The 27,247-nt window shown below is 55.0% G+C and overlaps 2 protein-coding genes across 13 annotated transcripts; both read left to right on the forward strand.

Annotated features, from left to right (window-relative positions):
- The first annotated feature begins 611 nt into the window (after positions 1-611).
- Positions 612-12,350, forward strand: LOC129211640 (uncharacterized). 12 transcript variants are annotated; one of them, XM_054839046.1, is made up of 6 exons: positions 612-1,121; positions 6,697-6,951; positions 7,727-8,134; positions 9,644-9,736; positions 10,470-10,507; positions 11,519-12,350. In XM_054839046.1, the coding sequence occupies exons 2-6, from the start codon at positions 6,867-6,869 to the stop codon at positions 11,696-11,698; spliced, it is 804 nt and encodes a 267-aa protein (XP_054695021.1). In that variant the 5' UTR covers positions 612-1,121; positions 6,697-6,866; the 3' UTR covers positions 11,699-12,350. The 12 variants fall into 12 exon arrangements, with proteins under 12 accessions (XP_054695021.1, XP_054695020.1, XP_054695019.1 ...); XM_054839045.1 differs by having other exon boundaries at positions 613-1,121; positions 9,641-9,736; XM_054839044.1 differs by having other exon boundaries at positions 615-1,121; positions 10,464-10,507.
- Positions 12,351-14,068: 1,718 nt separating this feature from the next.
- Positions 14,069-27,010, forward strand: LOC129211798 (uncharacterized). Its single transcript, XM_054839447.1, has 11 exons — positions 14,069-14,097; positions 19,681-19,735; positions 21,734-22,078; positions 23,033-23,302; positions 23,831-23,947; positions 24,509-24,610; positions 25,138-25,260; positions 25,461-25,553; positions 25,872-25,964; positions 26,240-26,297; positions 26,879-27,010. Exons 2-11 carry the CDS (start codon positions 19,681-19,683, stop codon positions 26,928-26,930), a joined length of 1,308 nt encoding a protein of 435 aa, XP_054695422.1. The 5' UTR covers positions 14,069-14,097; the 3' UTR covers positions 26,931-27,010.
- The last annotated feature ends 237 nt before the right edge of the window (positions 27,011-27,247 follow it).

The raw sequence follows: 27,247 nt of genomic DNA on the forward strand, positions 1-27,247 counted from the left end.
CCCACGGGTCTCGGCACGTCCCCCTTTGCCCCCCTCTGGTGCAGCCAGGAGCCTTTTACTCCTCACAGGAGGCTACAAAGAACAGGAAAAAATGTATGTGTTGTTCTTGCAACCGTTTGATCCACGCTGCCCTCAGTTATAATCTATGTGTAGTGATTAAAAGCCTTTTCTTTTATATAAAGAAAAATGGTTTAATTTTACACTTGCTATACTAAAATTATTCTTAAATTATTCTTTCAGCTAAGCTAAAAGGTATTTTTACATTTTTAACTTTACTCCTCATTTCTTTCCTTTTTGGCTCCTGGAAAACATAGAAGCTATTTTAATAGGGTCCTTCAGCTAAGTTAACTGAAACTGTATTACCTAAAGTTAATTATTAACTTAATTAAACCCCTTAGTTCAAACCTGAACTGTCAGATCGAGGAGACACAGTTCTGCTATGGAAATGAGGCGATACGAATTTACAGAAAAACAAAGCAGAAGCAAATTAACACGTGGCAAGCGTCACAGTTTTGAAGAAAGGCAGGTGGTGCAAGTGAATTCCCCTGCGAGTAACCTCAGCGGCGCGCAGGAAGGCTGGCAGGTAACGCGCAGACCGCACAGCAAACCGCACCCTCACAAACGCCCCTGGAAACCCTTCCTTACGCCTCCCACTCTTCTTAAATTCTGAAATAATCCGCAGCAACGCAGACATCTCCTTTTTGAGTTGACGGGGACCTGCGACCGCTCGCTCTCCCACACCCCAAACAATTGGTATCTGCTAATTTTACCCAGCGTCTCTGTTTTTGCCTTTTTCTGTTTGACCTTCATTAGCCAGAGAAATGACGTGTTCGTTGACGGATGTTGCTACGCTGCTAATGGGAAGTACCCACTTCCAGTTCGTTACTGTTCATTAACTCTATTGCGGCACTTCGAGCCTTGGGAATGTAATGGGGATAAATATAGTAGATGAGGGAGGGAAGCAAATTATCACCTAGTCCCCCTGTAATAACTTCAATAGATTTAATGAAATAAAGGGAAAACCTTACAAACTCATGGGAGCCTGGTGACGATAGCGCCGGACCAGGATTTTCCAAGTGATTAATTATTCTGCCGTTAATTCACACCAACCCATGGACCAGGTATGTACAATTGACTTGGGGTTAATTAATCCCGTAGAGCATCTCTAAAGGGTTTAGGGCTGAAGGGGCTCGGGGAGAGGGGGCTGGCAGAGCACCCTCTGCCCTCCAGCTCAGAGAGGCAAAAAAGGGACAAAAAAGGGGGTTTATGTAAAAAGAGCCACTAGGGCTCACCGTAAAACCTGTTGCTCAAAAGCCGTTTGGTTTCTCAGAACTGTCGAACCTCAAAATGTTTTACAGGCAGGTAGCGTTATTATTTTACTGGAAAAAAGCTGAAGGCAAAACCAGCTTTGTGGTTAGAAACTCCTGTCCGGACGCCCTGGGGCAGAGCAATCCCGTCTCTGCAGAGCTCCCAGCATCGCCCGGGGAAACGCCAGCAGGGAATTCTAAAAAGATTTTGATCAAGAATTTGGGCTTAAAAACGCTGGAAATGAGGAAAGCAGAAGCTGTGAGAGGCAGCAAGAGGTGAAAGGCTGCTATGAAGAAGGAGAGATGTGAAATAGAGAATAAAGATTCCCAGAAGTCAGAGTTACATTCTGAGAAAATATTGCACGTTTAAAGACACAATCCCCATCCAGCACCAGCTAAGGCCACTTTTAAACACGCACACGTAAGCCCTGGTGAAAGGTGAGAAGCTTCGCTCTTGACATTTGCTGAGTCAGACTTCAGCATCAAAAAAAGAGGGAAAAAACCCAAAACCAGGACACTTGTGAAAGACCCAGAGCAGCAGTAATCCGGGTGAACGCGGGACAAGCAGCATTAACCCTTTCTCCTGCATCAAAACCCTTCTGCTGACACAGCGGTGATGCAGAAAAGTGATTTTTCAGGGGAAAGCGTCTGCCAAGCAGCGTGTTTGTGCTGGCACCTCCAGAGAGCCCGTGGGGCGGGGGGAGCCACGGCCACCGCTGCTGGCTGCCCGCTCTCCCCCCGTCTGCAAGCAGCCGTCCCCGTGGGAGGTTTGTATCCCGGTGACGTGCCTATCCGTGGGAAACACCGGTGGCGACAGGCGCTTTATCCTCAGTGACGGGCAAGAAAGGGCAAAAGTATTCCTTGCGTAAGCTTGGGGAAGGAAAGGAAGGAAAGGAAGGAAAGGAAGGAAAGGAAGGAAAGGAAGGAAAGGAAGGAAAATAGTTTGAAATCAAGATTATATGTATCCCAGCCCTTGAGGACTTGTAATTCAGCTCGCCTGGAGAAGCTCCCATGCTCCAGCAGGATGAGCTCTCTAAAATCAGCCTGAAACCACTCCAGGCGTAGGGACAGCCCCCGACAAGGCTTTGCAGCAAATCACCTGGATAAAGGATGCACGTAAGCTTTTTTCCCTCCAGTTTTCGAGTTCACTCTTGATTTCCACAAGATTTGCATTTCCTTTCTCTGTCCTTTCTACATATTTGCAGCCATTCTGTGTGTCTTTCTGGGTATTGCAAACGCTTTTCCTTTAACGTGGCTCCAGGTGAAGAGGATTTGAAGGCAGTTAGGTAATACCAGGGCAATCTCCACCCACCACTGTGAATTGTGGTCCATAAAATCAGCCTTAAAGCTTCCCCTGGGGAAGAGGAGTAAAGGGGGTTGTGGTGTTTTTGTGTGTGTGAAGTGAGTGGCCGGTGAGTCCTGGGGCTCTGTGTCCGTGTGAGCAGCAGTCCCGAGCTGGGCTTGCTGTGATCTGGTAGGGTGGGAGGTTTTCTGCTAATCCCAGAGGATTTTTGAGGAGGAAGGCAGAAGATGACTGCTGCATCCCAAAACCAGGTGATCCTCCCTAGGAAAATGTACTGTTGTGTCTCAAGTATGCTGGCTGTTTCCAGGCTAAATGCGAAGGGAAGGAACTTTACTTTTTCCAGCTGTCCTCCCCAAAAACTGCAAAAACTGGGCATTTTTGGTGATGTTTGTGTTGTGTGGCGTGCTGTCTGGCAGAGATGCTGGCTCGAGTTGGAGATGCCCCAGCACGTACTTGGGGGATTGGTGCTGAAGAAATCATCGAAGTGTTGCTAATCAGAAAGGGGGATGTGTTTGTCATGCAGGCTAACGTGGCTGTTGGATGCTAATGAACGTAAATAATTTCTTTGTGGGTGTAACCTTTCAGTAGATGTATAGTAAGAGATGAGAACACGCTGTGGCCTGGGGTGATGTGGATGATGGTTACCTGGCAGCTGCCGCTGGTGATTATGAGCGTATTTCTTCATATTGAAATATAAAGTGATCGTGGTGGAATAGTCATTCTTTTCTTTAGCTTGAGTATCTCTCAGCTATGCTTAGTTTAGACTTCAATATCTTTATGCTTGTAACTCTCTAAGGGTTTTGATTTAGATGCTTTTAGATGCAAAGAGGAAATTGTGGCAATAGGAGCGTGGGCGTAGAGACCTGCGTGCTGCCAGGGCTGGCTGGGGGAAGGCAAGTCCTGCTTTGCTCTGCCCTTTTTGAGACCTGACCTTAGAAGATAAATTCATCCATAAAACGCTGCTCTCAGGAAGCCCTCAACCTGAGTAAAGCAGTGCTTTTTTTTTTTTTTGCCTTTTTTTTTTTTTTTTGCCTTTTTACCCCCAAAGCTGGTGGTGGCTGATGCATGTGCAGGGCTGGAGGCTCCTCCTGACCGGAGGAGGAGGGAATCTTACAGCAATCCCCAAAATAACCTGGGAGAGACCCACCGATGGGACTTCTCCAGCAGAGGCATCGCCTGGGGGTGTGTGATGCCAGACACGTGGCCCTTCCGCCGTGAAAACGGGCTGTTGGGACTGAAACGCTGCTGCTGTTTTCTTGGCATCCCTTGACGGCTGGATGTGCCACTTCCCATGGTGATGACACCTGCGGTCTGTAAAGCCGTTTCAGTGGGTCCTTGCTTCCTCACCACTGCCAAAAAAAAAAAAAAAAACCTGAGCAATTTCAGGACACCTCAGAGAGAGAAGACAACTCTCTGTTGCCTGTTACGTGCTGGCAGAGACAAACCGTATCTATTTCACATTTGTAGCTGTAAACGGGCTGAAAAAGGGAGAAGTTGTTCTCCAGCCAGTGTAATGCTGCAGTTCTCCGTTATGGAGAAACTGTAATTCACATGTTCGTCTGCCGATTAGCCTCGTCCCGCTGCTGGCGCTCTGCGTGTTCCCGTCTTAGCACGAGGTGGAGGTTTCCCACGCTTCAGACGGGTAACGCTGCTTTTGCAACGCTGAGCCCGTTTTGCAGCCCCGGTGCTCTCGCCTCTTGCCCTAGCGTCGCTCACGGCTCTACGAGAGCCTCTGCGTGACCGTGGATAGGAGCCCCCAGACGAAACCCCTGCCGGGATGCGTGGGCAGGTCACGTAGAAGCGGATGCTGCAATGTATTTCTGCAGTGGGTGCTTAGAGGCGTTGGGCTGCGCCGATTCCCGAGTGTGCGCGCAGCTCTGGAAGCGAAAGAAGCCTCCAAAGAGAACACCTATGCCATCGTAACTTTATTTTTTAGAGGTGGCTACAACGCTGTGAAGGGCAGGCAGGATGTTTCTACGTCACTTCCAGAAAAGTACCACGGAAGGGATCTTCCCCCTCTTGGGGGGCTCCTGTAGGTGACGGAGGTGAGGACGAGCTCATCTGCTGCAGGTCCAAACTCCGTTTCTGAAGGACTTTGGAGGTGAACGTCGGTGGCTGTGGCCAGCTGCAGAGAGCTGAGATCTGCCCCAAAATCATAGAATGGTTTGGGTTGGAAGGGACCTCAAAGATCATCTAGTTCCAACCCCCCTGCCATGGGCAGGGACACCCTCCACTAGCCCACATTGCCCAAAGCCTCATCCAGCCTGGCCTTGAACACTGCCAGGGAGGGGGCCTCCACAACCTCTTTGGGCAACCTGGGCCAGGGCCTCACCACTCTCACAGTAAAGAATTTCTTTAAATCCCAGCTGTTCTCCCCAAAGCTGGCCCACAGAGGTCCCATCCCGTGGCAAAGAGGAGCCACTCGAGCAGAGGAAGGCTTTTTGAAGCGTGCGAGGGCTTCTGCAGGATGACTGCTGTGTCCCTCAGGCCAACGCAGGCTGGAGGTGATGGGCGCTGAGTGCTGTGCTCAGGATTGGGGGTCACAAGGCTTTTGCAAAGCAAACCCGAATTTTGTGATGCACCCCGTGAGGTTGAGGGGCCTTTGAAAAGTGAGGGGACGCTTCAGCTCAGGGAGGGAGAGACCCCTGCAAAGCTTCCACCGGTCCCTCGTTTCATCCCCCAAAGCTCCTTGGGCTGCGTTTGTTGGCGAAGTGGAGCCCTTACAGTCACAAAGCCTCGTGCTTCTGCAGCTAAGGAGATCTCCAAGAAAACTCTGAGGCAAAATCCACCTTCGGTAAAGGCAAGTTCTGAAGCTTCAGCAGGCGTCAGAAACGCTGCCTAAGCCTTCTCCTCTGGTGCTGAGGGGGAGTATCTGCGTGGAGCGCTTGCTGTAACCATCAAATACTTAGCTTGTTTTAATATTTAAAAAAAAAAAAAACCCCAACCCAAACCACCAACACCACAACTTCGAGCTACAGCGTCCGAAAGAGGATCAGGCCCGTGAAGATGTGCTGTAAGAACGAGAAATCGCTCTGACGCAGGGACAGTTGGGTGAGTTGGGTAATACCTCTGTGACCGCTGGGATAAGGCGGAGTTGGCCGCCGAGAATACGTTTCTGAGTGTTCAGATGTGAAGCCAGAGTTCTAGCTCAAACCTCGACCTAATGCGGGGTACGCAAACACCTTTTTTTGTGCCTGCGTCTCTCCTGGGCTCGTTCTCTGCGGACATTTAAGCTAACGGTTTAGTGGTGATCCAAGCTGGGTGCAAAGCCGCGAAGGTGACGGCCACTTCGCTAGACCTTAGAGGACAAATCCTCTTTAAAATCATGACAGGAAACAAACCGCAATTTGTCGCCTTCACGGATTTGCAGAGGAAAAAAACCCAAAATGTGCAAAACTGAGAGGACTGGGGTGAAAAGCAATTAAGGGTGATTTATATTCGCGTAGAAAGCAATGCCCTCTAGAAACATGCATATTCAGATGGTGTTCCCCAGCTCTAAGCTCATGACAAAAATCAGCGATAACATCTGGAGACTTCATTCGCGTTGCTTCTCCTTCTGTGCGTCATTGGGGCAGGCTGGTTTTGGGGGTGGGAGAGAAGAGAGCTGGAGGTACTGCGGCACCCGCCCAGAGCCCCGGCTGACCCCGCGCTCGGGCAGAGCTGGTGGAGGGCGGGGAAAGGGGAGAGTGCAGCTGGAGGGGACGGGATGGGCGTCCCGTGCCTGGGGGGCAGGCTGTCTCAGGAAGGAGAGCAGCCTTGGGGAAAGAGGCAAAAACATTGAGTAAAACGGCGTTATCTCAAATTTTCCTTTGTTCCCAAGTCTTTATAGACTTTCTCTGCCCTTCGGAAAGCGCTGCTCTTTCCCTGACCATCGCTATCCTCTGCAGCTCCTGCATCCTCCTCCTGACGTGTCGCTGCCCCCCATCCTGTTCACCTGCTTTGAGACCAACCCTCCAGCCTTCCCGCTGGAGACTTCTGACGTACCCCCACCAGTCCACCCCCTCCCGCAGCCCTCCCCTGGGCCAGCTGCCCCCCACCGCCCTAGTCCTTGTGTGTGTCGTGACAGCACCTCGTGTGTCGTGACAGCAGGTATCAGCCTCTTGAGCTGAAGAGAGATCACGGGGCCACGGACGTGCGGCCAGACTTCACCAGGGCTGTCTCAAGTGGTTAAAAGTCAACGGCCCGGAGCTGCTGGCCTCCCAGCTGAGACGTATCTTCACGCAGATCTTGAGGTCAGCACCGGTGCTCAGTTTCTCATGATCGTGCCTTTGCCGCGAGGCAAGCGAGACATGAGCTCCCTGCAGGGATGCTGCACCCTCTGCTCCATCCTGCTGCTCCTCGGTAAGTCTGAGATGGGGAAGGCGATGTGGGGGATGTCAAAGCTGGGACGGGGATAATGCTGAGCTGGTGAGATAAGGGGAAGTAGCCGGGGGGGACCATGAAGTGCTCTCCTGAACAACACAAGGTGGGGAAGTGGAGGGGGGGGATGGACCATCACAACACGGTACGTAGAATCACTGCAAAGCATCTGCCGAAGCTGCCCCCGGGAGAGCAGTGGCCCAGCTGGAGCCAGCGCAGCCGTTCACTGGGCTCCTCTTCACCGCTCCAGCGGCGCTGGGGTATTTACCGCTGGTAATCTCTGGACAGCCACGAAGGGTGGTAACGGGAGGGTGGCTCCAACTTCAGAACATCTCTTCTGCTTTCATCTGTGTCACGATAACAGACGCGCAAAAAGGGTTGGAACTCCCAAACTGAACCCTGAGAGGGCGTTGCACTGCCCAGCCCCTGAACGTGCCCGTTCCTGGAAGGGAAGAAAAATCCTCTCAGGCTGAACGGCCGGTGTCCTCAGCCCACACAGATCCTGGGGAGGCAGAGCCCTTCGCTGCTGGAGCTCGTGTCCCCCCCAAAGCTAGGGGTGCGGCGGCTGCTGCACGTTGCTGAGAACCGGCTTCTGTGCGCGGAGCCGCACGGCCGGGCTGTGGGGCGAGCTGTGCTGCAGCCGCCCGTGCGGGGCTCTGCTCCAGGAGGGACGGGGCAGCGGGTCCGGCCCGTGCTCCCGCGCTGCGGGGTGAAGCCTGTCGCTGATCTGCCGCCGCCTCCTCCTCCTCCTCTGCAGGGGGAAACCTGGGTGTCGTCGTTGAAATCCGGCAGGATTTGGTCAACGGCACCGTGGGTCAGTCCGTGCTCCTGCCCGTCTCCTACACGCTCAGCAGTGCCTCTGGCTTCCCACTGGCGATTTTCTGGACGTTCCATAACTCCTCGGACAGGCTCACCTCCTGCACGGTGCAGAACTGCTCCCTGGGTGCCGGGGGGGTTCCCAGCGATTGCTTTGCAAATTGTTTCACCCACGCCACGTACCATGGCCGTGCTGAGCTCTTCCCCCAGAACGGGTCCTTGCTGCTGCGGGACCTGCAGCTCAGAGACAGCGGAGTTTACAATGTCACCTTCATATCATCACACCAAACCTGGGACATCACCCTGACCGTGCACGAGCAGTGTCGGACCCCGGAGAATCCAGGCAAGCGTAAGTGTGAGCGTGCTCGGCACAGACATCTCCTGCGCTGCCTCAGCCACGCACGCAGAAAGGAGCGGTGCTGGCAGAGTGTCTGTCCCTCCTCTGGAAGGGACGAGCTGCTGTGGCAAAGATAGAATTTCCAGGGATGTCTTCTATGGTGCCGTAGGTCTTTTCTTCTTATGACAGGAAACCCATCCTGTCCTGCACTGCCAGCTTTAACAAAGCGTAAGGGCTTCCTGTGCAGCTGGTCGTCTCTGCAGCAGAAATGCCCTTTTGCCATCCTTGGCTTTACCCAGGCGAGGGAGATGGCTGAGAAACCCGAGCACTGAGTTTGGGTCCTGTACTGCAGTAAATCCAGTATTCACTGGGGAGATGGGGTGCCCGGGGATAAATCTGTGGGCTAAGAAAAATATACCAAATGGTTGCTATTTATGCCCGTGCAAGATGCGTGTATGGTAGGGCAGCCGGTTAAGCTGGCAGCCTCGGTCCCCGTGGCAGGATGGGCTCCTTCTGTGACCCGCCCGAGCCGCTGTGTTTATTCTCATTGCCACGCGGTCCTGGTGATGTGTGCCTCACACCCGTCCGTCTGTCTGTGCTTCTCTCTTGCTGTTCCCTGGCCTGGTTTATCACTCCCCACGGTGAACACAGGGGTTTTGAATCCCAAACTGCTTCTGTAAATTCCCAATTCCCTCCCTGCGTTTTGCCTCCTCTGCTTGATCTCTGCCATCTCTCAAGGCACGAAACACAGCACGCTTTCTTCGTACCAACGACCCTTCCGCAGCCCTGCTGCCACCCGACGTACAAAGCACGGGAAATAATCTCCGTGGCAGTATCTGGCACGGTTCAGTGCAAATCCTGGCACGCAGCCCCTGACTGTCCATCCCTTCTGTGCTAGGGCTGGCGAGCTCCTTCCCACCCGCTCTGGCAGTGCCGTGAGACGTGCACCTGAGTCGTACTCTCTCCGGGATAGAAATATCTCTGAGAATATTTGCTGGGCTGACATACAAATTCTGTCGTGGGGTGAAGCTGTCAGCCATCTTCCCGGCCGTGCGGACAGGGAACCCTCCTGCCCAGCCTCTGCCCTTCCCCGTGCCTTTGGGGGAAGGTGCCCATCGCAAACCCCCGGGGCTGGTTATGAGCCTGAGCCCTGCCCGGCTCCGTGCTGAGCACCGGCACCTCCCGGGTCCGGCACCTCCAAGGGCTGCGACGCCAGAGTCACAGCAACCCCCGCGACACGGTGCGTGCCGCCCTCGGGGTGCACACGGCGCGGGTGGGCGTGCAGGCAGCCAGCGCAGGAAAGGAAACTCGTTAATACTTGAGCTGTAGACGTGAGTGGGCTTTTTGCAGTGCGCTATTTCCTTTGACCTGCGTGTCCGTCGTGCTGCTCTCCAGCCCCTCGTGCTGCGCTCTGATCCCAAGGAGGGTGCTGTAACCAGCAGGAGTGCTCTAGAAAATGTGGTGAAACTACCGCAATTACTTGTTCAGAAAACACACCACCCGTTTTCTTTCAAACAGCAGGAACGGAGAAGCCAGAATTCTACTACATACCTGGAATTTGCTCTTCAGTCCTCCTCCTGCTCTTCCTGTTCATCTGCTTCAAATGGCGCTGGGGTGAGTGGGTCTGCCCCTGCTTTTTACCCTTCCAGGCTGCGTCCTCCCGCTCGCCCAGGCACATTCTTGGGTGTTAAAGGTAGCGGAGGGCTCGGGAGTTGCCTGGGTTCTGCTCTTCACAACAAAATTGTTCCTTCCCTAAGAGCACCTCTCAAACGTGCCGCCTCCTTCCAGTCATAAGAGTCGCTGAACGCCTTTCGAGTTCGTAACGCGGGTTAAGGAAGCAGAAGCACGGCATGGGTCTGTTGCAATGATTTTCGGGAGAACTCAACACCTTTTGGTGCTGGGACCAGAATCAAGATACTGCAACATACCTAGTCTGAAAAAGAGGTGCGATTTCACGGACTCTGGAATGCATCCTCTAAGCGCAGCCGTGACTGTTCTGTTGTTGTAACCGTAAAACTCCAGCTGGGGAGAATACCCGGGGGTGTTTCCACTTTAAAACAAGCCAACACGGTGCCTATCTCCACAGCTTCCATCAGCGACGTCTTCAAAACCGTCATCCCTGAGCATGCCTTTGCCAGGAAACAAATTCATTTCTTTCCCAGGGGGAGATTTTGCTTGCACTTAGAGAAAGCAGTTACAGAAATCTCCGTCCTAAAGGCAAAATCCAGAGCAAGCCCTGGTGAAAGTGCCGGTGGAGTAATCCTGGTTCCCCAGCGCTGGGAGAGAGGAAGGTGCAGACCATCAGTGCGTCTGCCAGATAATAAAATTCTCTTTTTCCTAGGTGCAGCTCAGCAGAAGAAGGGGAGAACCACTAAACAACAGCAGGTACAGGGGAAAGTCTGGAAGCTCTTGGGCACAGGCACCTGGGTGACCGCTAACCGCGGGCTTGAGTAAGGCGTACTGAGCTGTAAGGATCCGGGGCTGGGTGTAAAATTAGGAAGTTAATTCCTTATAGTAAGGGAAGTCAGCAAAGCGCCTGCCCTTTCCCCAGCTGCACACTTCCCCTCCCTCCCAGACCCCAAACCGACACCAATCTCACCTTCGTGGCCGAGAAGCCTTGCGACAGCGCCGGCCAGCAGCAGCAAGGGAAACGCGGAACGGTTCGGTGCCGAGAAACGTGCAGATTATCATCCCTCCCGGCTTCCTCGCCTCCTGAACTTGTGCTAAAGCACTTCTTCAGGGATCGGTGATCTAGGGACTCATCTCACACAGAGTTTTACCTCTGAGAAATAAAATAAAGCAGAGAGAAAGAGGCAAAGAAACCTGAGAAGGAGACGTCGGAGCGAGACGGCTCAAGTCATTTCTCTGCCCGCCACGCAGTGCTGGGGAAGGTGACTCCGGGGGGGGTGGCCGCTGTCCCCAAAGTACTCGAGTACTCCAGAGAACACGTCTCTCAGATCCTACCAGCCTACAGCTCTTTCCACATGAGAGGGAAAAGAGGGGTTTGTGATTATTTTTCTTCCCATGAAAATAGCCAAGGTCGAGGGTGGGTCTGGCAACCACGACAAAACTTCAGCAAAGGTTTTCATCCCCATTTCCAGTGCTGTGGAGCTCTCCCCCCTGCTCTCCAGGCTGTGTGTGTCCTGTCTGAGAGGTCCTTGGGCAAAGTAGATGCCACCCTGGGGAGAACCTGATGGGCTGAGCCAGTTCTGCATCCGGGGCGGGGGGGGAGCTGGGACCAAAGTTGCCCCACGGCTATCGTGGGTAAAGCCGTCGGGGCTTTACGCAGCTCCTGCCTCTGCCAACGCCTCGTTGCGTAGCTCTGGCCGCCTCCTGATCCCAGCTCAGCCTCTGGAGAAGGCTCTCATCTCTGGTGCTTTCTTTGTACTTCTCTAGGTCTCCAGCGTGGAGGAGTTCCACATGCAACGCCCCGCCGTGAGGGACATGGCAACCATTTATGCCAGAATCGGAGACAGCTTTGAACAGCCACAGCCCAGACCGACGTCAGAGGTCGTGTACACAACCATAACTTCTGATCCAGAACCGGACGCTGGATACTACCATGTCCTGGCTTGACTGGGGGAGCTGCCTCGAGCGGGACCTTTGCAGCAGGTAGTTGTGCCTCAAAGCGAAGAGGATGTTTTTGTCGCTGATGCTGTCACCGCTGATGCTGCACCCTCGGTGCTCCCCCTCCAGCAGCTCCGCACGCTGAACCTGGGCTTGAGAGGATTTGGAACGACAGACTGCAGAAACGCATTAGTTTGCCTCGAACTGCAGGCTCTCTCGAATTTGAGGGACGAGCTGGTTTTAGTTTCTCCTTGAGACTTCCTGACAGTACCAAGACAACCGGCGTAAGAGAAGGATCCCTAAGGCACAGGCAAAGCAACGGTTAGTCCGTGGGAAGCTTGCTCACCTCGAGGGGCAATGGAGAGCATGAAACGGGTTTTAATCGCGTGTCCCAGGTTCACTACCAATAGTCTTGCCGTATTAAAAGAATATATGAAGATCCTTTGACCTGAAAAGTTGTCCTTATTTTTATAAGTATGCCAAGTGATTGTTGAGCTGACTCTTCCTACCGTGAAATTTGCTTCCCCTCGGGATCCCAGGGCAACAGGTTCCTCTGTTGTTTTGCAATGTCCCTTTGCAGCACAAGGAGATGGGGCTTTCTGTATAATGCATTTCCTAGCACATAATGCCACTTCCTCAAAATTTGTATGCGTGGCTGGAAGAGAGCTGAGCGGTGTAATTCTAATTTCAAATTAAAAGGCCACATTTCCCCCAGCAGCACCAGCATTTTCAGGCAGCTTTGAAACGCAGTGAGGGCATAAATCGGTTTTGTTTCCCCTCTGGGTTTCACAGAAGGCCAGGTAGCACGTACCAAAACGTGGGGCCCCGTCACTAATAATGAACGGATGCTCTGAAGGGACGAGAGCCCCTGGCATCCTCCGACCGCAGCCGCTGTCGGCACACGCAGCGATGCCAGGCTGCGGGGCAGGGCGCCCTTGGACGGAGCGTGGAAACCGCTGCTGCCGCCGCCTCTCTCCCTTTTGGGTGCTCCTCTGCGGGCTGGGATGATGCGCAAGAGGGACGATGCTGAAGATGACGTTCGAAGCGCTGAGCTGCTCCCACCGGTGCTGCGCCTTCCCCAGGGAAGGGAAGAGCACCCAACACCGCGGCAGCGCTGGAAGCTGCCTCCGACGCTCCTGTCTGCTCTTAGCGAGGGAAGAAACCTTTTTCTGGAGGCAGACGTGCAGCGGCACGCTCAGCTTTTGCTTTCGTCTCACCTGCATCTCCAGCTCTGTGTGCTCCGGCCCCTCTCCCGGCGCCGGGTGGAAGACCTGCCTCGTGGGCTGGCCGCTCCGCTCTTGGAAAGCCCTGCCGGCGTTTGTGACAGCAGAGCCTTCCTCCAGAAAAACAGAAATGTTTTGTGGTTCGGTGAAGCCACAAAAGCAAAAAAACTTGCATTAGGTACAGAGCGATGTGCTGCTGTGGTTAATGTGAGGCCTGAAGTAGCAGGAGAGATGCAATTACTAAAAAACTGAAGCAGCAGCAGCAAATAAGTGCACAGGAAATATGGCTTTTGCTCCTTCGGCTAGAGCACGTGGGGTCGCCTGCTGGCAGCCCTCTGGGCAGGGCTGGGCGTCTGTCCCTGCCCCACTGCCGAGGGACCCCCGGGGGGCATGCGGGGGCGAGGCAGCAGAGTAACCTCTCGGTCCCCCCACCGTGCCTGGTAAGCCGCAAAATAATCTCAGCCCTGGAGCAAAATGAAGACCTAGAACCGAATTCCTGCATCCACCAACCACCCAGAACCACGAGCGCCCCGTTACCGGCGCCTGCGTCTCCCAGAGCAGCTGGAGAAAACGGCTGCGGGGAGCCCAGCCCCCCCGGGGTTCACTCCGGGATCACCCCGGGGCTCAGCCCTGCTCCCAGAAGGTAACACCGAGGGGCCGGAGCAAGCCCCGCTCCGGGAGTCTGCAGCAAAGCTTCTCAGCTGTTGCACGCGGAGACCGTCCCGCATCTCCTCTACCCTTGCGTCGCCCTCTTCCACTTCGCACAGCGGTACCCAGCGCAAACCCAGTACTGGTACCAGTACCGGTACGTCCAGTTGCCTCGTACCGTGCGGTGCCGAACGCCTGCTAGAGGGAGAGGAAAACTCGGTGCCTTGAAGCTGCGCGCGCCGTGAGCTGCTGCTTTGTTTTGGATGTCTGCGGTATGGACCTGCGCTGCGTGGGGGGGACCCAATCCTGCCCGGGGGGGCGGGCTCGGGTCCTGGCGTCGCACCGGGAGCCGTGGCACCCCCCACGAAGTGGGCTGATCTCAGGTCGAGTGTTTTCGTGAGCCGCAGGGATGAGGTCAGCCTTGACCGGCTGTCTTCCCTGACGGTCTGAGTTCAGCCAAGGGGAAAGTTTCGATGCTCCCTGCGCTGCTGACGGGCTGCTGGGCGAAGAAAAACGGGATTTGGGTTAAGCAGTCAGGTAGGTGACAGCGACTTCCCTCTCGGAATTGAAATACACTTCCGCTATCAGTGGCAAGACAGATTTCTCACTAATTATGCCCGAGGTGGACTGAAAATAGCAGAAAATGAAGTTTTGCAAGAGTTTCCACAATTTTGCCTTATCCTTCTGCTTTTTTTGGTAAGGTTGGGAGGCAGAGAAGGAGAGGAACCAAATATGAGCGCGACAGAGCCCAACCGCCGCGGCTCTGTGTGAAAATACGTAGGTGTGTGATGGGCCAGATAGATAAAGGAGCGTGGGCTGGGAGATTGCCCCGCCACCGAGCTCGGGAGCCAAATTGGCGGGTCAGTTTAGTGTGCGTTGGGTTTTTTTTTTTTTTTTGGAGAACAGAGCTATCTAGCAAAATTTGCCAGATGGGCTGGCATGTTTCTGTGCATGTTTCTGAGAGGGAGCGGAGAGGTCGCAGTGAGCTCATCTAGAGCCACGGGGTAATTGCCGCAGCTTCCTGGACATTTCACAGAACGACTGCAGTTTTCATTTTTGCAGGAAGACTGAGCTTAGTTTATTTTTGGAAACTCAGTTGTTGTTTTCCACCTCTTGTTTTGAGCTGAAATTCCATTCCTGCTGTGCTCAGCCTGAGGCATGGCTGAGGGAGGGAGGCTGTCTTTTGGGCTGGACTGGAGGACCAGGGTTTGGGGTGATGGCTTTAAGAGGAACTTCAGCGCCTGACTCTGGAAATGAGGTGCCGCTTGCGCTTGCATTTTTTTTTGTCAGTCGGGTAACGTGCGTGTCGTTTGCCAAAGGTGTCACCCAGGAAGAAGAGGCTCTTTATTACGTGCCTGCCCTGGAGCTCCCGGGCTTTGCTGCATTCGCCTCAGCCCGTGCATCCCTGGGCTGGGCACCGGTGGACCTGTGCATCTCCCCGCAGGCAGGCGGGTGTCTGCTGGTGGCTGGCGAGATGCTGCGTTAGTGCACCCAGGCCCTGCTGTGTTTGGTCTTTAAAGGTATTAAAGTTCAGCGTGGCGTTCCTTGCGGCTGCAGATGGCTCAGTGCTTGCAGACCTCAGGCGCTTGCTGGCTGCGACTCAGAGCAAGCTTCCTCCCGCTAGATACGTGCAGCCTTGTAGTTTAAAGGCTTCAGGTGGCTCACTGGTCCTCTCGACAGCCCTGCTGCCTGTCACAATTAATTCTTCCACCTTTCAATCCACCCCAGGCCCATGTGGCTGAATGTCCTCCTTTGAGACCGCTGCCGAGTGGGTGGGGGACCTGGTGACCAAGGACATGGCCAAGGCACCCAACGCCTTCTTCACCTCGGTTTTTACCAGTAATTTTTTTTCAGCAATCCAAGGGCCTGGAGAAAGTCCACAGCGAGGAGGACTCCCTCGGTGGGAGAGGATCAGATTAGGCAGTACTTAAGCGACGTGGGCACGCATAAGCCGATGGGCCCTGAGAGGATGCACCCACGAGTGCCGAGGCAGCTGGCTGACCGCGTTGCGAGGCCATTCTTGATAATCTTTGAAAGGCTGGGGGAGATGGGGGAGGTTTCTGAAGACTGGAGGAGAGCTGCTATGCTCAGAAAGGGACAAGGAGGAGGACCCAGGGAACTACGGGGCCGTCAGCCAGGGTAGGTGGTGGAGCAGCTAATCCTGGGAACCATTTCCCAGCACACGAAGGACAGGAAGGCGATCAGGAGGAGTCAGCATGGATTTATGGATGAGAAATCCTGCTTAACCAACCTGATAGCCTTCTACAATTAGGTGACTGGCTTGGTGGGCGAGGGAGGAGCAGTGGGTGTTGGCTACCTTGACTTTAGTCAGGTTTTTGACACCGTTTCTCGTAGCATCCTCAGAGAGAAGCTGACAAAGCATGGGTTAGATAAGTGGATTCATCAGTTTGTTTGGTTGAAAACTGGCTGAACAACCGGACCCAGGCATGGTCCTGGGCGACCCGCTCTAGGTGACCCTGCATGAGCAGGGGCTTGGGCTAGATCATCTCCAGAGGTGCGTGCCACCCTCAGCTATTCTGGCGTTCTGGGATTTGGCCACGCTATTGTTTAGAGGGAAAAAGTGTCACAGTTGTCCCTTACACAGGGCTTGCTCAGAGCCTACAGGATGCGTATCGTGGCTGCCCGAGCTGATTTCAGGTGACGAGCACAGCACAAATTACGGCTGTCTGCCAAGGCTCCCAGCTGCACCTCTTTGCATGTCAGCAGGCTGGAGGAGCTCGCTGTCCCCTGGTTTCCCAGAGCTGAGCTGGGCCTCCACCTTCTTCACTGGCACTGAGCAGGTGAATCCCACTCCTTTTCACTGTGATTTTTCTCCCATTTAATCCTAGATGGAGAATTTCAGGAAGCCCCATATGCAAAGCTCTGCACAGCCACCTCCACTGAGCACCCACATGGGTGCTGGTGACCGTCAGGAGCACATTGACTAGAGCAAAGCCTTCTCCTTGCCCGGACTGTCCCAGCACGCTACTGTCCAGCCCAGCAGTTTTGTGGGCAGGACTCACGAGTCTCTTTCCATTGCCCTTGACTCCTGGGGGGGGTGGCAGTCTGCGTTCTCCAGCCTGGGGACGGGCAGAAGGGGGTGAGCAGCCGTCAGCTGCTCTGTGTACGTGCTTGCTGCATCCTGGGCTTGGTGCTGCTGGGGGTGGAGGGGTCTCCAACCGCTATCTGCAACGGGGATGTTGAGGTTGACCATAAAATGCAATTTACTGTTTCATCCACACGCTTCTGACTTCTGGCAGAGACCGACGATTGTCCCTTCATGACTTGGGGGTTGCAGCAGCGTGGGAGTGGGAAGAGAGAGAGAGGGACCTGGGGCTGTGCTATCAGACAGCCTGTGGCATGAGTTTCACATCTGCTCATGGTTGTCTGCTCTTCTTATCTCTCTCCAACCACAATAAGCTGCAATGGCCTGAAGCAGCGGGTGTGCAAACTCTGCTGCTGTATTTGCTGTTTGGTCTCTACCAGCCCCTCAAAAGGTGCAGGGTGCAACGCAAGTGCCGGAAAGGCTTTTAAAATACTTGTGAAAGGAGTTGAGCGCTAGCAGAAACCTGCCTTGGTGTTTTTTTTTCATTTCTTTTATCTAAGATTAAGTGGAGAATATGTTTTTAAAATTTCCTTCCATCAACCTGGAAGGATTAATGGGGCCAGAGTGGCCTGGTTGATAAAAATCACTCTTTGGAGCAGCTAAATGAAGAGGTGCGTGTGGACAATGGGGACGTGGTGGGAGCAGCAGTTGGGCAACTCGTCTGTGGCAGCTTCCTGCAGGTGAATGAAATATCTGCCTGGAGAATGAAAGCTTCATCCTTCAGCTTCCTTCTGAAGACACCTTCAGGTGAATGGTCCCCCCAAACATCGCTGTTGCACGTTGATGCCCAGGGCTACCCAAGAAACGTGCTGCTCCGGGGAGGGAACGTCCCTGGAAAAGGGGCAGAGCTGTTGTTCCTTTTCACAAATCGCATTTTCCCGCTCCTGCCTCATGCCCGTGCCTCTGCACTGCTTTCAGTTGCTTTTAGCTCACGTAAACTGCACGCAGAATGCAGCAGCCCTTTTGCGATGACAAAATGCCAACGGATGCGTGATATGACCCCGCAAATGCCCGGCCCAGTGTTGAGGAACCAAGCAGATGGGAACAGAAAACCTGCACTCTGCTGGGCGCGGGGGAGAAAGAGAAGTTACATTAAAAATGAAAATGCACAGTTGGTCACTAAACGCGAAAGGCGGAATCTGAGTGGGAGCAGTCTCCCCTTTAACATGCACCAAAAAAACCCAAAAAAACCGTGCAGTTTGTACTGAGCTAGTTGTAAGCTCCACTTGTTCTAGAGGTCATTGTCCTTCCTGTCCGAGAACGTCTGTCCTGCTCGCTGGGGCTGCAGGTGAGCGACGCAGCCTAGGCTCTAGCCTAAGGCGAAGCAGCCTGGCCAGGGAATGGGAACCTCCCTGACAGAAAACACCAAAACCTCCAAAAAAAAGGCCAAAAAAGAGTGGTGTGTGACGTGCAGCTGGGTTTCACGGTGGCCAAGGTGGGAGACATGTGAAACAACCGAAGTGCTCAGCTGGCGGTGTGGAGCACTGGGGACCTCTTGGGGAGGAGACGCGCAAAACCGAGAGCGCCTAGGTAAAACCAGACTGGCAATACCGGCTAAACCTGGGACTGTCTGGCTAACGGTGTCAGGACTACTAAATCTGGGGATGGAGGTAGCAAGATGAGGACCAATGGAGGACGAGTAATTACAGGCATGTTTATTTGGAAGGAAGCGGGTGGAGAAAGAAAGGGTCAGGAAACGGGAAAAGGGATGGCAAGGTGAGCATCGGGCTGACCACGGCATACGGGTCGGATGCGCTTCGGGAGGTGGGAGGTGCGGGCTGGGCGCTTTCCCTGGCCGGCAGGGAGCACGGGGACGGGGCTGATGGAGCCAGCGGGTACCACCGTGTTGGTGCTCTGGACCCGATGACATCTGCATCCACCCACCTTTTCCCAATGCTTTCCACACAGCTGTCCTGCCCCAGCATCCATCTCCCTCGGGATTTGGTGCTCCGTGGGAGTTGGACGGGGCTGGCCACGCTCAGCTGGGCGGGAAAGCTTTCCCTAGTGCTCCGGGGCAGAGCTGGAACCTTCCCAAGGCTCTCATCCCTCTGCTTCTCAGTGGACAGCATGAAACTTGGTCCTCCGATCCCAGGAGTGACTCTCCCTTAAACTGAAATTCCCTTTGCAGAAAGCTGGTGGGACATGGATGATCCCAGTCCGCGTCTGCCTTGGTGGAGGAAAAAGCCCCTCGCGGTGGGACGAGCGTTTCGGAGCCTGCCTGAGCCCCTGGCCACCGCTAGAAACAGGCTGGAGGATGAGTTGAGCCTCTGCTCTGCTCAGGGAGCTGGGATGCTCGCCCAGGGGCAGGCGGGGAGGTGACTGAGCTGTAAGGAAGGGATGGGGAGGGGTCTGCTGGCCTCAGGGCACGGAAACGGTCTGCGCCATCCCCTTAACTGCTATTGCTGCAAGCACTGAAATAGGAAACTCCTCCTGGAAGCAGTCAGGGAGGTTATTCTCCCCGGTTTGGCCTGGCAATCAAGCTCAACATTCCTTGCAACAGGGCCGTTTCTGGGGTGCGCTGCAGCTCTGCCCGTGTGCCCCCGTGGGGCTGCAGGACGTCCCCTTGGGTCCCCCCCCCTGCCCTGCCTCGGCACAAAGGCCATCGGGGTCCGAGCGCCGGGAGCCGCCGCTGCCAGCCGCGGTGCCGGGAGCCATCGGGCAGCTCTGCCTTCCCACGCTGCCCACTCGCAGCGCCGGGGAGCGGCCGGCATCAGAGAGCGCGGGGGCGAGAGCCGGGAGCTGCCACCGGGAAAACCTGCCGGGAAGGTCCCCGGGCAGAGGGGCAGGAGAGGAGGCAGCAGGGGAGGAGGAGAGGAGCAATCGGCAGGAACGCGGTGAGGCGGGAGCCAGTCCAGGCTGGGACCATCCACGGCACTGCCGTCGCGAGCATCGGAGACGGCGACAGCTCCTCACGCGGTACGGCCTGACCCGTTATTCTCGTTACAGCGTGTGGGCTTTTAAGGGGCTATTTTAAAAGCGTGGCAATTTTTGAGCCGTTTTTTTTTCTTTCACAGATGCTGACGTGCCGTCCCGTGCAGCTGCTGGGGACCAGCTGGGTGCTCCTTGCAGGTAACTTGTCCGCAGGCTGGGCGAGGTGCCGATACCATCCAAGTGGGCTCCGGGCCAGATCCTCGCCTGTTGCAAACCCACGGAGGCTTCAGTGGAGCTGTGCAGTTGTGCGTGGGGATCGCTGGTCCATCTGGACTAGACTTTTTAGCTGGGGGTGAAATGCTTAGTCCTGCAAGGGAAGGGTGTCTCTGCTTTGCTGTCCCGAGACAGGAGGTAGCTCAAGAGCCAGGCACGGTGCCAAGGTAAAAGTCTGCTCTGAGAGATTTATGCTGGGGCTGATATATGTAATAACCCAACATTTATTGCAGTTATACTCGTGTGACCAGTCTCACTGTGCCCCTTATACGTGCGCTGCCTGCCTTGAGGCGCAAACGTACAAAGATTTTCAGGGCGAGCAGCTAAAATAGAAAACAAAGCCATTACAATGTACCTAGATTTTCCAGATGCCGTGGTGTTAGTGAGCTCTGTTTGAGTGTCTCTAGGATGGGCTTTGGATATTGCGGTTGTGCCAGAGGCCTGGGATGAAGTATTTTCTCTTACCTTCTGCTGGCGGTACCGCATGTTCTGTATAAATAGTATTTTCCTACAGCAAGGGGATTTTCCATCATAGGATTGTTTCTTCTCCCTGCACATCTTCTGGTTTGGGGGGGCATGACGGCAGAAAAATAAAACCCGATAGCTGCTTCTCGAGGTTACGAATGAGAAAGGAAAATCATCGGCCGAGCTTGATTTACTTGGGTGGTTACGCCTATGTCCTTTCCCATCCGTGCTGCAAAACCGCTGAGAGAAATCACCTGTCAGAGCATAAGGGCCAATTTTCAGGATTGTTTGCAGAGACAGCAGGCAGCAGCGTAAACACACGCGAGCATCTGCTTATCAGGGCGGGAACGGAGACACGGTGGAGAGAGAAGAGCAAACACAGCCTGTGCAGCTGGTGGGTCTGCACCGGGAGCAACCGGCCGCCCGAGCATCCCCCCCCTGCTGAGCATCCCCCCCTGCTGAGCATCCCCCCCCGCTGAGCACCCCTCCGCCTCGCTGCGGGCAGCCGAGCGTTCGGGGCGGCCGGTGCTGGAAAGGCGTTTTCATGCCGTCTGCTTTGTCGGAAACCGTGGCTGCGGTGGCTCGGTGGTGGGGGTCCGGGGACAGGCTGGGATCGCTGCCGACAGTCCCCGTCTCAGCGGGTCTCGGACCTGAGGCTCCCGCGCGAGGGCCGGGCTGACAGCTTTGGGGAGGAGGAGAGGACCTTTAGCAGAAATCCTGGTGCCTCCTTCAGAGCGGGCTCTGAGGAGGATGAGGATTGCCACTGGCAGTCAGCTGGACCTTTGCCTGGGTGGATAAACGCCCTTTTTTTCATGTCCTCTGCCTAGGGCTGGCTCCTTGCTTCAAACCCTTTAACCTCGCCTTTTTTTTTTTTGAAGAATCCACTTTACAAGCTAGGACTGTAGTCGTGGCTTCTGCCTGGCTTTCCTAGAAAGCTCTTTTTTTGTTTTTTATTCAGGGCCAGGAGCTGTGACCTACCCGCAGCGGGTCCTCCCAAAGTCCTCCCGTGCCTGTTAGAGCCCCCGTCACGACAAGCCCAGAAATCACCGTGTATTTTGGGCAGGCAGCCGCGTCCCGCTCTGCTCGCAGTGTGCGGACGCTTTCAGCCCCAGAAAAGGCCAGGAACTGGGAATGAGCCATGGAAATTAGGTCAGGATTAGAAAGTCCCTTCTGGGCCCGGAGCGGGAGGCACTGCCACCTAAATACACACAAAACTCAAGCAGAAGCAGCTGGCAGCCCTGCACCCAGGTACCTCCGAGCACCCCGTGCTGTATTTAGGCACCGGCTGGGATGTCTCGCTGCCTGGCAGCATGACGGGCGATGGCTTTGTGAGACGCCGTGACCGAGCAGTCCAGGTCCCACGTCTGTGTCCGTGGCACAGGGGGTACCCCAACCTGTCCCAAGCCGTACCCACTTGCTCCGTCTGCCCCGCTCACCCTCCCTTCCCCTGCCACCCAGGGCTGCTGGTGCCTTTGCAACAGGCTGCGGAAGCGGTGGGACCCTGGGAGAGAAAAACCGCTGCTGTGGGATCCTCGGTGCTGCTTCCCGGGCCGGATAACGTCACGCACATCTATTCCACGCGGTGGGAGTACCTCAACGGCACCGGCTCCCGCACCATCCTGCAGTACTACGGGGGGTCTCACGACGCAGCCGTCCACGCGCCCTACGCAGGACGAGCCGTTTTCCATCCATCCAATGGATCTCTCTTGCTGGAGGACGTCCAGGAAAGCGACAGCGGCACCTACAAAGTGACTGTCAACGTGGGGGACAGGGAGAGCCTGAACATCCTGCTGGAAGTCCTCAGTAAGTGGTGGGCATGGGAGGGAGGAGCGGGGTGATGGGTGCAAACAGGGCGGTGGTGGTATTTGACTGCACACGGACCATCGGCCAGACAAAGGGATTTGGAGAAGGGATTTGAGTTAAGCCTAATGGGCCAACGATGAGCTCGTTTGAACCTGCCATGCATGGAGACATCACCAGGGAGACTTTGGGAAGAGGTTCCCCACCTGTCCCAGTGGAGATCCGGTGGTGCTGCCCGAGGAGACCTCCCAGGGTGCCTGGCTGGGACAGAGGGCTGGGCTCCGCCCTGGAAAGGCCATTTCCTCCCTTTTTTTCCTACTCTCAGTGCAGGGATGGAGGGACTGGTGGGATGCTGCGTATCCGCTGCCACCTGCGGAGAGTACCTCCGGCACCTTTATGAGGGAGAGCAGGCAGAGCCGATGGTGGGCTTTCTGGAGAAGCCACGAAAAAAATCTCACCCTCAGACCATACTGACTGATTGTCTCTTTGCAATTTGCTGGCGCCAGCCGCTGTCGCAGAAATAAGAGCCATACAGAAGTTCTTCCTCAATATCGCTCTCGGCAATTCCCTTAATTAGCTTTGGCATTATCTTTTGTCTGCTCTAATAATATTGCTGCCATAACGCTACCACAACCCTTCACCGCTCATTTCTCCTTTCCACCACACATAAATCTGAACGGGATCTGCATCCTTTTCCTCTTTTTTTTTTCTCATTTCCTGACATATTTTAAAACGCCCTGTATTTACCCAAATGCCATAAAAGCAATGACTCAGCTAGAGAAAGGAAAGCCCAAACGCAGAGAGCACGGCAGCCCTGTGCACCACAGGACTTTCCAAGGGAAGGGCACCTGGATTGCACCGGTGCAGACTCAAGGACGTTGCAGCAGCTCGGATCCCCATCGCAGATGCCCCAGGTTGTGTCTGAGAGCCGTTCTGGTGTTCCTGTCCCCTCTCCAGAGCCCGTCTCTCGCCCTCGGCTCCGGAGCAGTGCCCTCGTGGCCCAGGACACCGGTGAGGTGGTCTGTGAGGTGGCGGAGGGCAGGGTGGACACCATCACCTGGAAGAAAGATGGGCAGCCCCTTCCCCCAGACAGAGGTTTCCACCTCTCCGACAACCTCAGCATTTTGTACCTGAGGTCGGCGAAGAAGTCGGACTGCGGCTCCTACTCCTGCAACGCCAGCAACAGGATAAGCTGGCAAGAAACCTCCCTGAACGTCACCATTGCAGGTGATCGCTGCTGGGGTTCCACCTCCCACCGCTCTTCCTGCTCTCCACCCCTCCCTGGGGATCCCTGGGTGGTTTCATCCCATCCCTCTGCCTCCATCCCCCAAGGTCTGGCCGCCCTCTCGTGAGGTTGTGGCCCACGTGCTGTTGACAGGAGCTCCCCATCGTGGGATGATCAGCAGCAATTCCCGGTCTCTGATCCCACCAAGGCACAATCCTTGGCAGGGTGGGTGGCAGAAGATTGTCTGTTCCCTCTTGCAGAAGGTCCCAAGCGATGGCCCTTGGCCAAGGTGATGGTGACCAGGACACGGGCAGGGGGGGTGGTGGCCGGAAAGCCTGTGGACAGCACGCATCCCAGGTTGGACATTTCATGGACCACAGACTGTAGCAGAGAGCTCTGATTTGGCCACCAGCTGGAAAATAAATTGAATCTGTGCTGGTGATGGAGGAGCCCCATGGCCCACCAGAGCCACCCATGCTGGTCCTGCCGGTGGCCTGACTCCTGGCTCCTCGGGGCGGGGGGGGTTCCAGGTCTCTCCCCTGCCTTGCAGGACGTGCTGAGGATTGCGGTGGTTGCTGTGGTCTTTGCTGCCGTCTCGGGATGGGGATTAATTTTTCCCGTCTGCCAGTCTGAAAAGCTGAGAATCAGTGAGTCTGCAGTTGGGGGGCAGCCGAACCCTCATTTTCCTCCTCGGGGGCGGGGGGGGGGGAGAGCAAGAAGCCTTGCTGTGGGAAGAGCTGGTAATCAGCTAATTCCCTTCCCAGCCGTCTACACATCTCATCTTCATGACACCTGGCAGGTCTTTACAAGAGCAGAGGAACTTTCCTTGGGAAATGTTTTTAATGGCGAAAACTGATTTTGCTCGGTTTTCAAGCCAGGTTTGATCCTGGCACTTCCCAGGCATCGCTGTTCTGGAGGGCTGAGGTGACTGACTGACACTTTTCTAGAAAAAGATGTTTCTCAGGGGGCGGGTTGGGGTTTTTTATTAGAAGGCTCCGTTTTTTCAGAGAGTATGTACCGGGGGGCACAGAGCCCTTTCCAGCTACCCGCGCTAAAGAGCGCGTCAGACCCACGGGGCGCTGGCCGGGGATACCCCGCAGCATCCCGGCTGGGCACGGGCTGCATCCCAGCGTGAGGAGGGGCTGGGGGCTGGCGCGGGACATCACGAGGGGTCACAGCAGTCACGCCACGCTGCTCTGGGTGTCTAGGGGGGGAGCTGTGGAGGTGGCTCAGCGTCTACACCTGCGGGCTGGTGTGCATCGCTTCCGTCCTGGCAGGCACCGCCGGGATCCTCTGGATGCGAGAGGAAGGTAGGAGGCGGCTGCGGGGTGGTTTGGGGTGGGGGGCGATGCCGTGCAGACCCCGCTGCTTTCCCCTGTGCAGGGTGCAGCTCAGAAAAGCAATCCCTGCTGTGCGGAGGGTACGGGGTGAAGACCTCATGGGAGATGTAGAGTCTCCTGGGGTCGGAGAGGAAGGCAGTGCCCCGAAGAGGGAGGGTCACGCAGCTGAATACGTGGGGATAGACCCAGCCAGAGCCGCACGTGGCTTCCTCGTGTGTGATTTCGGCCAGTCGTGGGGACCTGGACCACCGTTTGGATCACACACCCATCCGTACAATTCGTATCGTCGCTCTCCTTTACCCAGAGCCCTTTCCCGGAGTTAATTGCAGAAGGGCAGTTAAAATGATCAAGGGATGGAGAGGCTGGGTGCGAGGACAGATTGAAAAGGCCGGGAGTCGGGAGAGGGTGGGGAGGGGATATGGTGGAGCTTTACACAGTTATGAAGGTGGTTGGGAAGTGCAAGAACTGGTACTCTGCCTGGTGCTGTCTTCCTTCAGGCCCTTCTGTTGCCATCATATTGCCGGAGATCGCCCTTACGTACGTGATCGTGGTAACCTTCCTGGTGTGCGCCACCGTGACCTTCCAGCCTACAAAGCTCATCCAACTCAAAAGCAAAACAGGTGAGTTGTTTTACCAAGGGTGGCAGGGAGGGAGATAAAACTGGCCCCCGGGGGGGTTTGTTTTGCCCAAAATCTCATCCTTAACTCTTTTCTATGAAAACTTTATTTCCACCTCTGTGGTGGGATTCCCCACCAGATCTTGGGTGAGGGCAGACCCCTGTCCGACATTAACATCACTTTGTCATCTTTCCCTCGGCCAGCGCAGCGCACGATGGGCTACGCTGCTCCCGGAGGAGTGGTTTTGGTGGTGCTGAAGACCAGCTTCCTCATAAAGAACATCCACCATCGCCATGGTGAGAGGGGATGCTCCAGGGACCACCCCAAGGATTTGTCACGCTGAGGCTAAAACTTGTCCCGGATACGTAATCCCGATACGCCTTCAACTCGGCCATTCGGAGTTAGACCTGCTCCAAAAAAAAAAAAAAATCCAACAAATTGGGGTTTTCAGGGAAACGAAATCTTTGCAAAAGCCAAACTAGTTTTCAACACCCCTTCTTTTTTTATTTATTTTTGCACACGTGCATATTTTCACGGGGGCAATTGTCTTTCTCCCTTCTCTCCTTCTGCTTCGGACGGCTTTTTGCGCTGATGCCTCGTTTGGTTAAACGCAGAAGAAGGATGCACGGAGTTCGTGGACGTGACCGCCCTCGCAGTCAGCACGGCGGCGGTGTCGGCCCTCCCGCTCCTCGCCATCTTCCTCTGCTGTAAGTCCCCCCGCTCCTTCATTTCCCTGCCCCTCCCAGCGCCTTACATTTATCGAGCGGGTTTCCCTCTGTCCCCACGCGATCAAGCAGCCACGTGAATTATTTAAAAATTATTTGTTTGGCTCTTGTGAAGAGCCCAAGCCCTCTCCGTTGACCGTTTCCCTTCCCCGACGGGCCCCGGACAGCATCCCCCGGGTACCGCATCCCGTACCGCGCGTTCGGTGCCTCTCACCCGCTTTCTCCTGATGCCTGGGAACAGACCTGTCCTTTCGCAGATCACACGACTCAGGGATCGCTGAAGGAATGTGACTCCAGTTGGGTGGACAAGGCAAGGTAGATCCTCTATTGCCCTTTTCTGCCTAAATTCACACCGCCTTGAAGGGAAAAGAGCGGGATATGGAAACTATCCTTGTTTTAAGCCCTAGACCCCAAGAGAGAAGCAGTCCAGCCCTCCCGGCCCCTGATTTCACCCTGGGTTCAGAGCAGGGAGTTCTGGTGGAGGTCCCCATCCAGCAAAGCGCTCAAATCTCCCCGCAAACCTCTCCCTCGTGGCCTCAGCCTGAAGCTTTTTAAACCTTAATTCCTGCTGGTTTCGTCCGAGCACTTTGGATTTCAGCCGTGCCGTGGGTGCGTTTGGGCTCGGCCAAACCTGCGGGAAAGCCCCCGGGACGTCGCGACCTCATGGCCCTCGGCCAGCTTCTCTTTGCCCCGGCCAAAAGCATCCTGAGATAGAGAGGAACGAGCGTCACGGCCGTTTGTAAGGTCTTGATGGTGTCCTCGGGCCACGCGAAGGTGGAGAGGAGAGAGGTCACCGCAGCGCCCGCCTCTGCCTGGCACCCAGGGCAGGTCTGGGTGGGCACACGAAGCCCCTGGCTGGGCGATGCTCAGCGCGTCCCTCCTCCTCTTCCTTCCAGGTCCTTTGAAATGTCCCAGCCCAGCACCAAGGATGCTGTTGCCACCCGTTAGAGGTTTCCACCTGATCAAGATGTTTCTCACTTGGCTTTCCTCCATGTTTAACGGTTTCAGTTTCAGGGGGTTTGGTCCTCCACAACACCAGCAATAAACGGTCATGAAATGAACTCATTTCTGCCTTTTTTTTTTTTTTTAACACAAAATCAGGGGAGGGCAAATGCACATTTTTTTCCCTTTCTTTCCCTTTAAAATCAGGCCCTAAAGTAGAGAAGCACTTTTAGAAACAGGCTCTCTCACTAGTTTATTAAAATAATGAGGCCTTTTTTTAAACATGAGTGGGTAACCAAATGAGCCCTCCCCACCCTCTCCCA

The sequence above is a fragment of the Grus americana genome, chromosome 12 (genome assembly GCF_028858705.1).
Source record: "Grus americana isolate bGruAme1 chromosome 12, bGruAme1.mat, whole genome shotgun sequence".
NCBI lineage: Eukaryota > Metazoa > Chordata > Aves > Gruiformes > Gruidae > Grus > Grus americana.

What these genes read in the sequence shown, in the direction of transcription:
- LOC129211640 (XM_054839036.1), top strand. Translation starts at nt 6,867, where the DNA reads ATGATCGTGCCTTTGCCGCGAGGCAAGCGAGACATGAGCTCCCTGCAG. An exon ending in CCCGGAGAATCCAGGCAAGC is followed by an intron (nt 8,135 to 9,640) that starts GTAAGTGTGAGC and finishes TCTTTCAAACAG; the next exon opens with CAGGAACGGAGAAGCCAGAA. An exon ending in CTGCTTCAAATGGCGCTGGG is followed by an intron (nt 9,737 to 10,463) that starts GTGAGTGGGTCT and finishes TCTTTTTCCTAG; the next exon opens with GTGCAGCTCAGCAGAAGAAG.
- LOC129211798 (XM_054839447.1), top strand. Translation starts at nt 19,681, where the DNA reads ATGCTGACGTGCCGTCCCGTGCAGCTGCTGGGGACCAGCTGGGTGCTC. An exon ending in CATCCTGCTGGAAGTCCTCA is followed by an intron (nt 22,079 to 23,032) that starts GTAAGTGGTGGG and finishes TCCCCTCTCCAG; the next exon opens with AGCCCGTCTCTCGCCCTCGG. An exon ending in CCTGAACGTCACCATTGCAG is followed by an intron (nt 23,303 to 23,830) that starts GTGATCGCTGCT and finishes GGGGGGTTCCAG; the next exon opens with GTCTCTCCCCTGCCTTGCAG.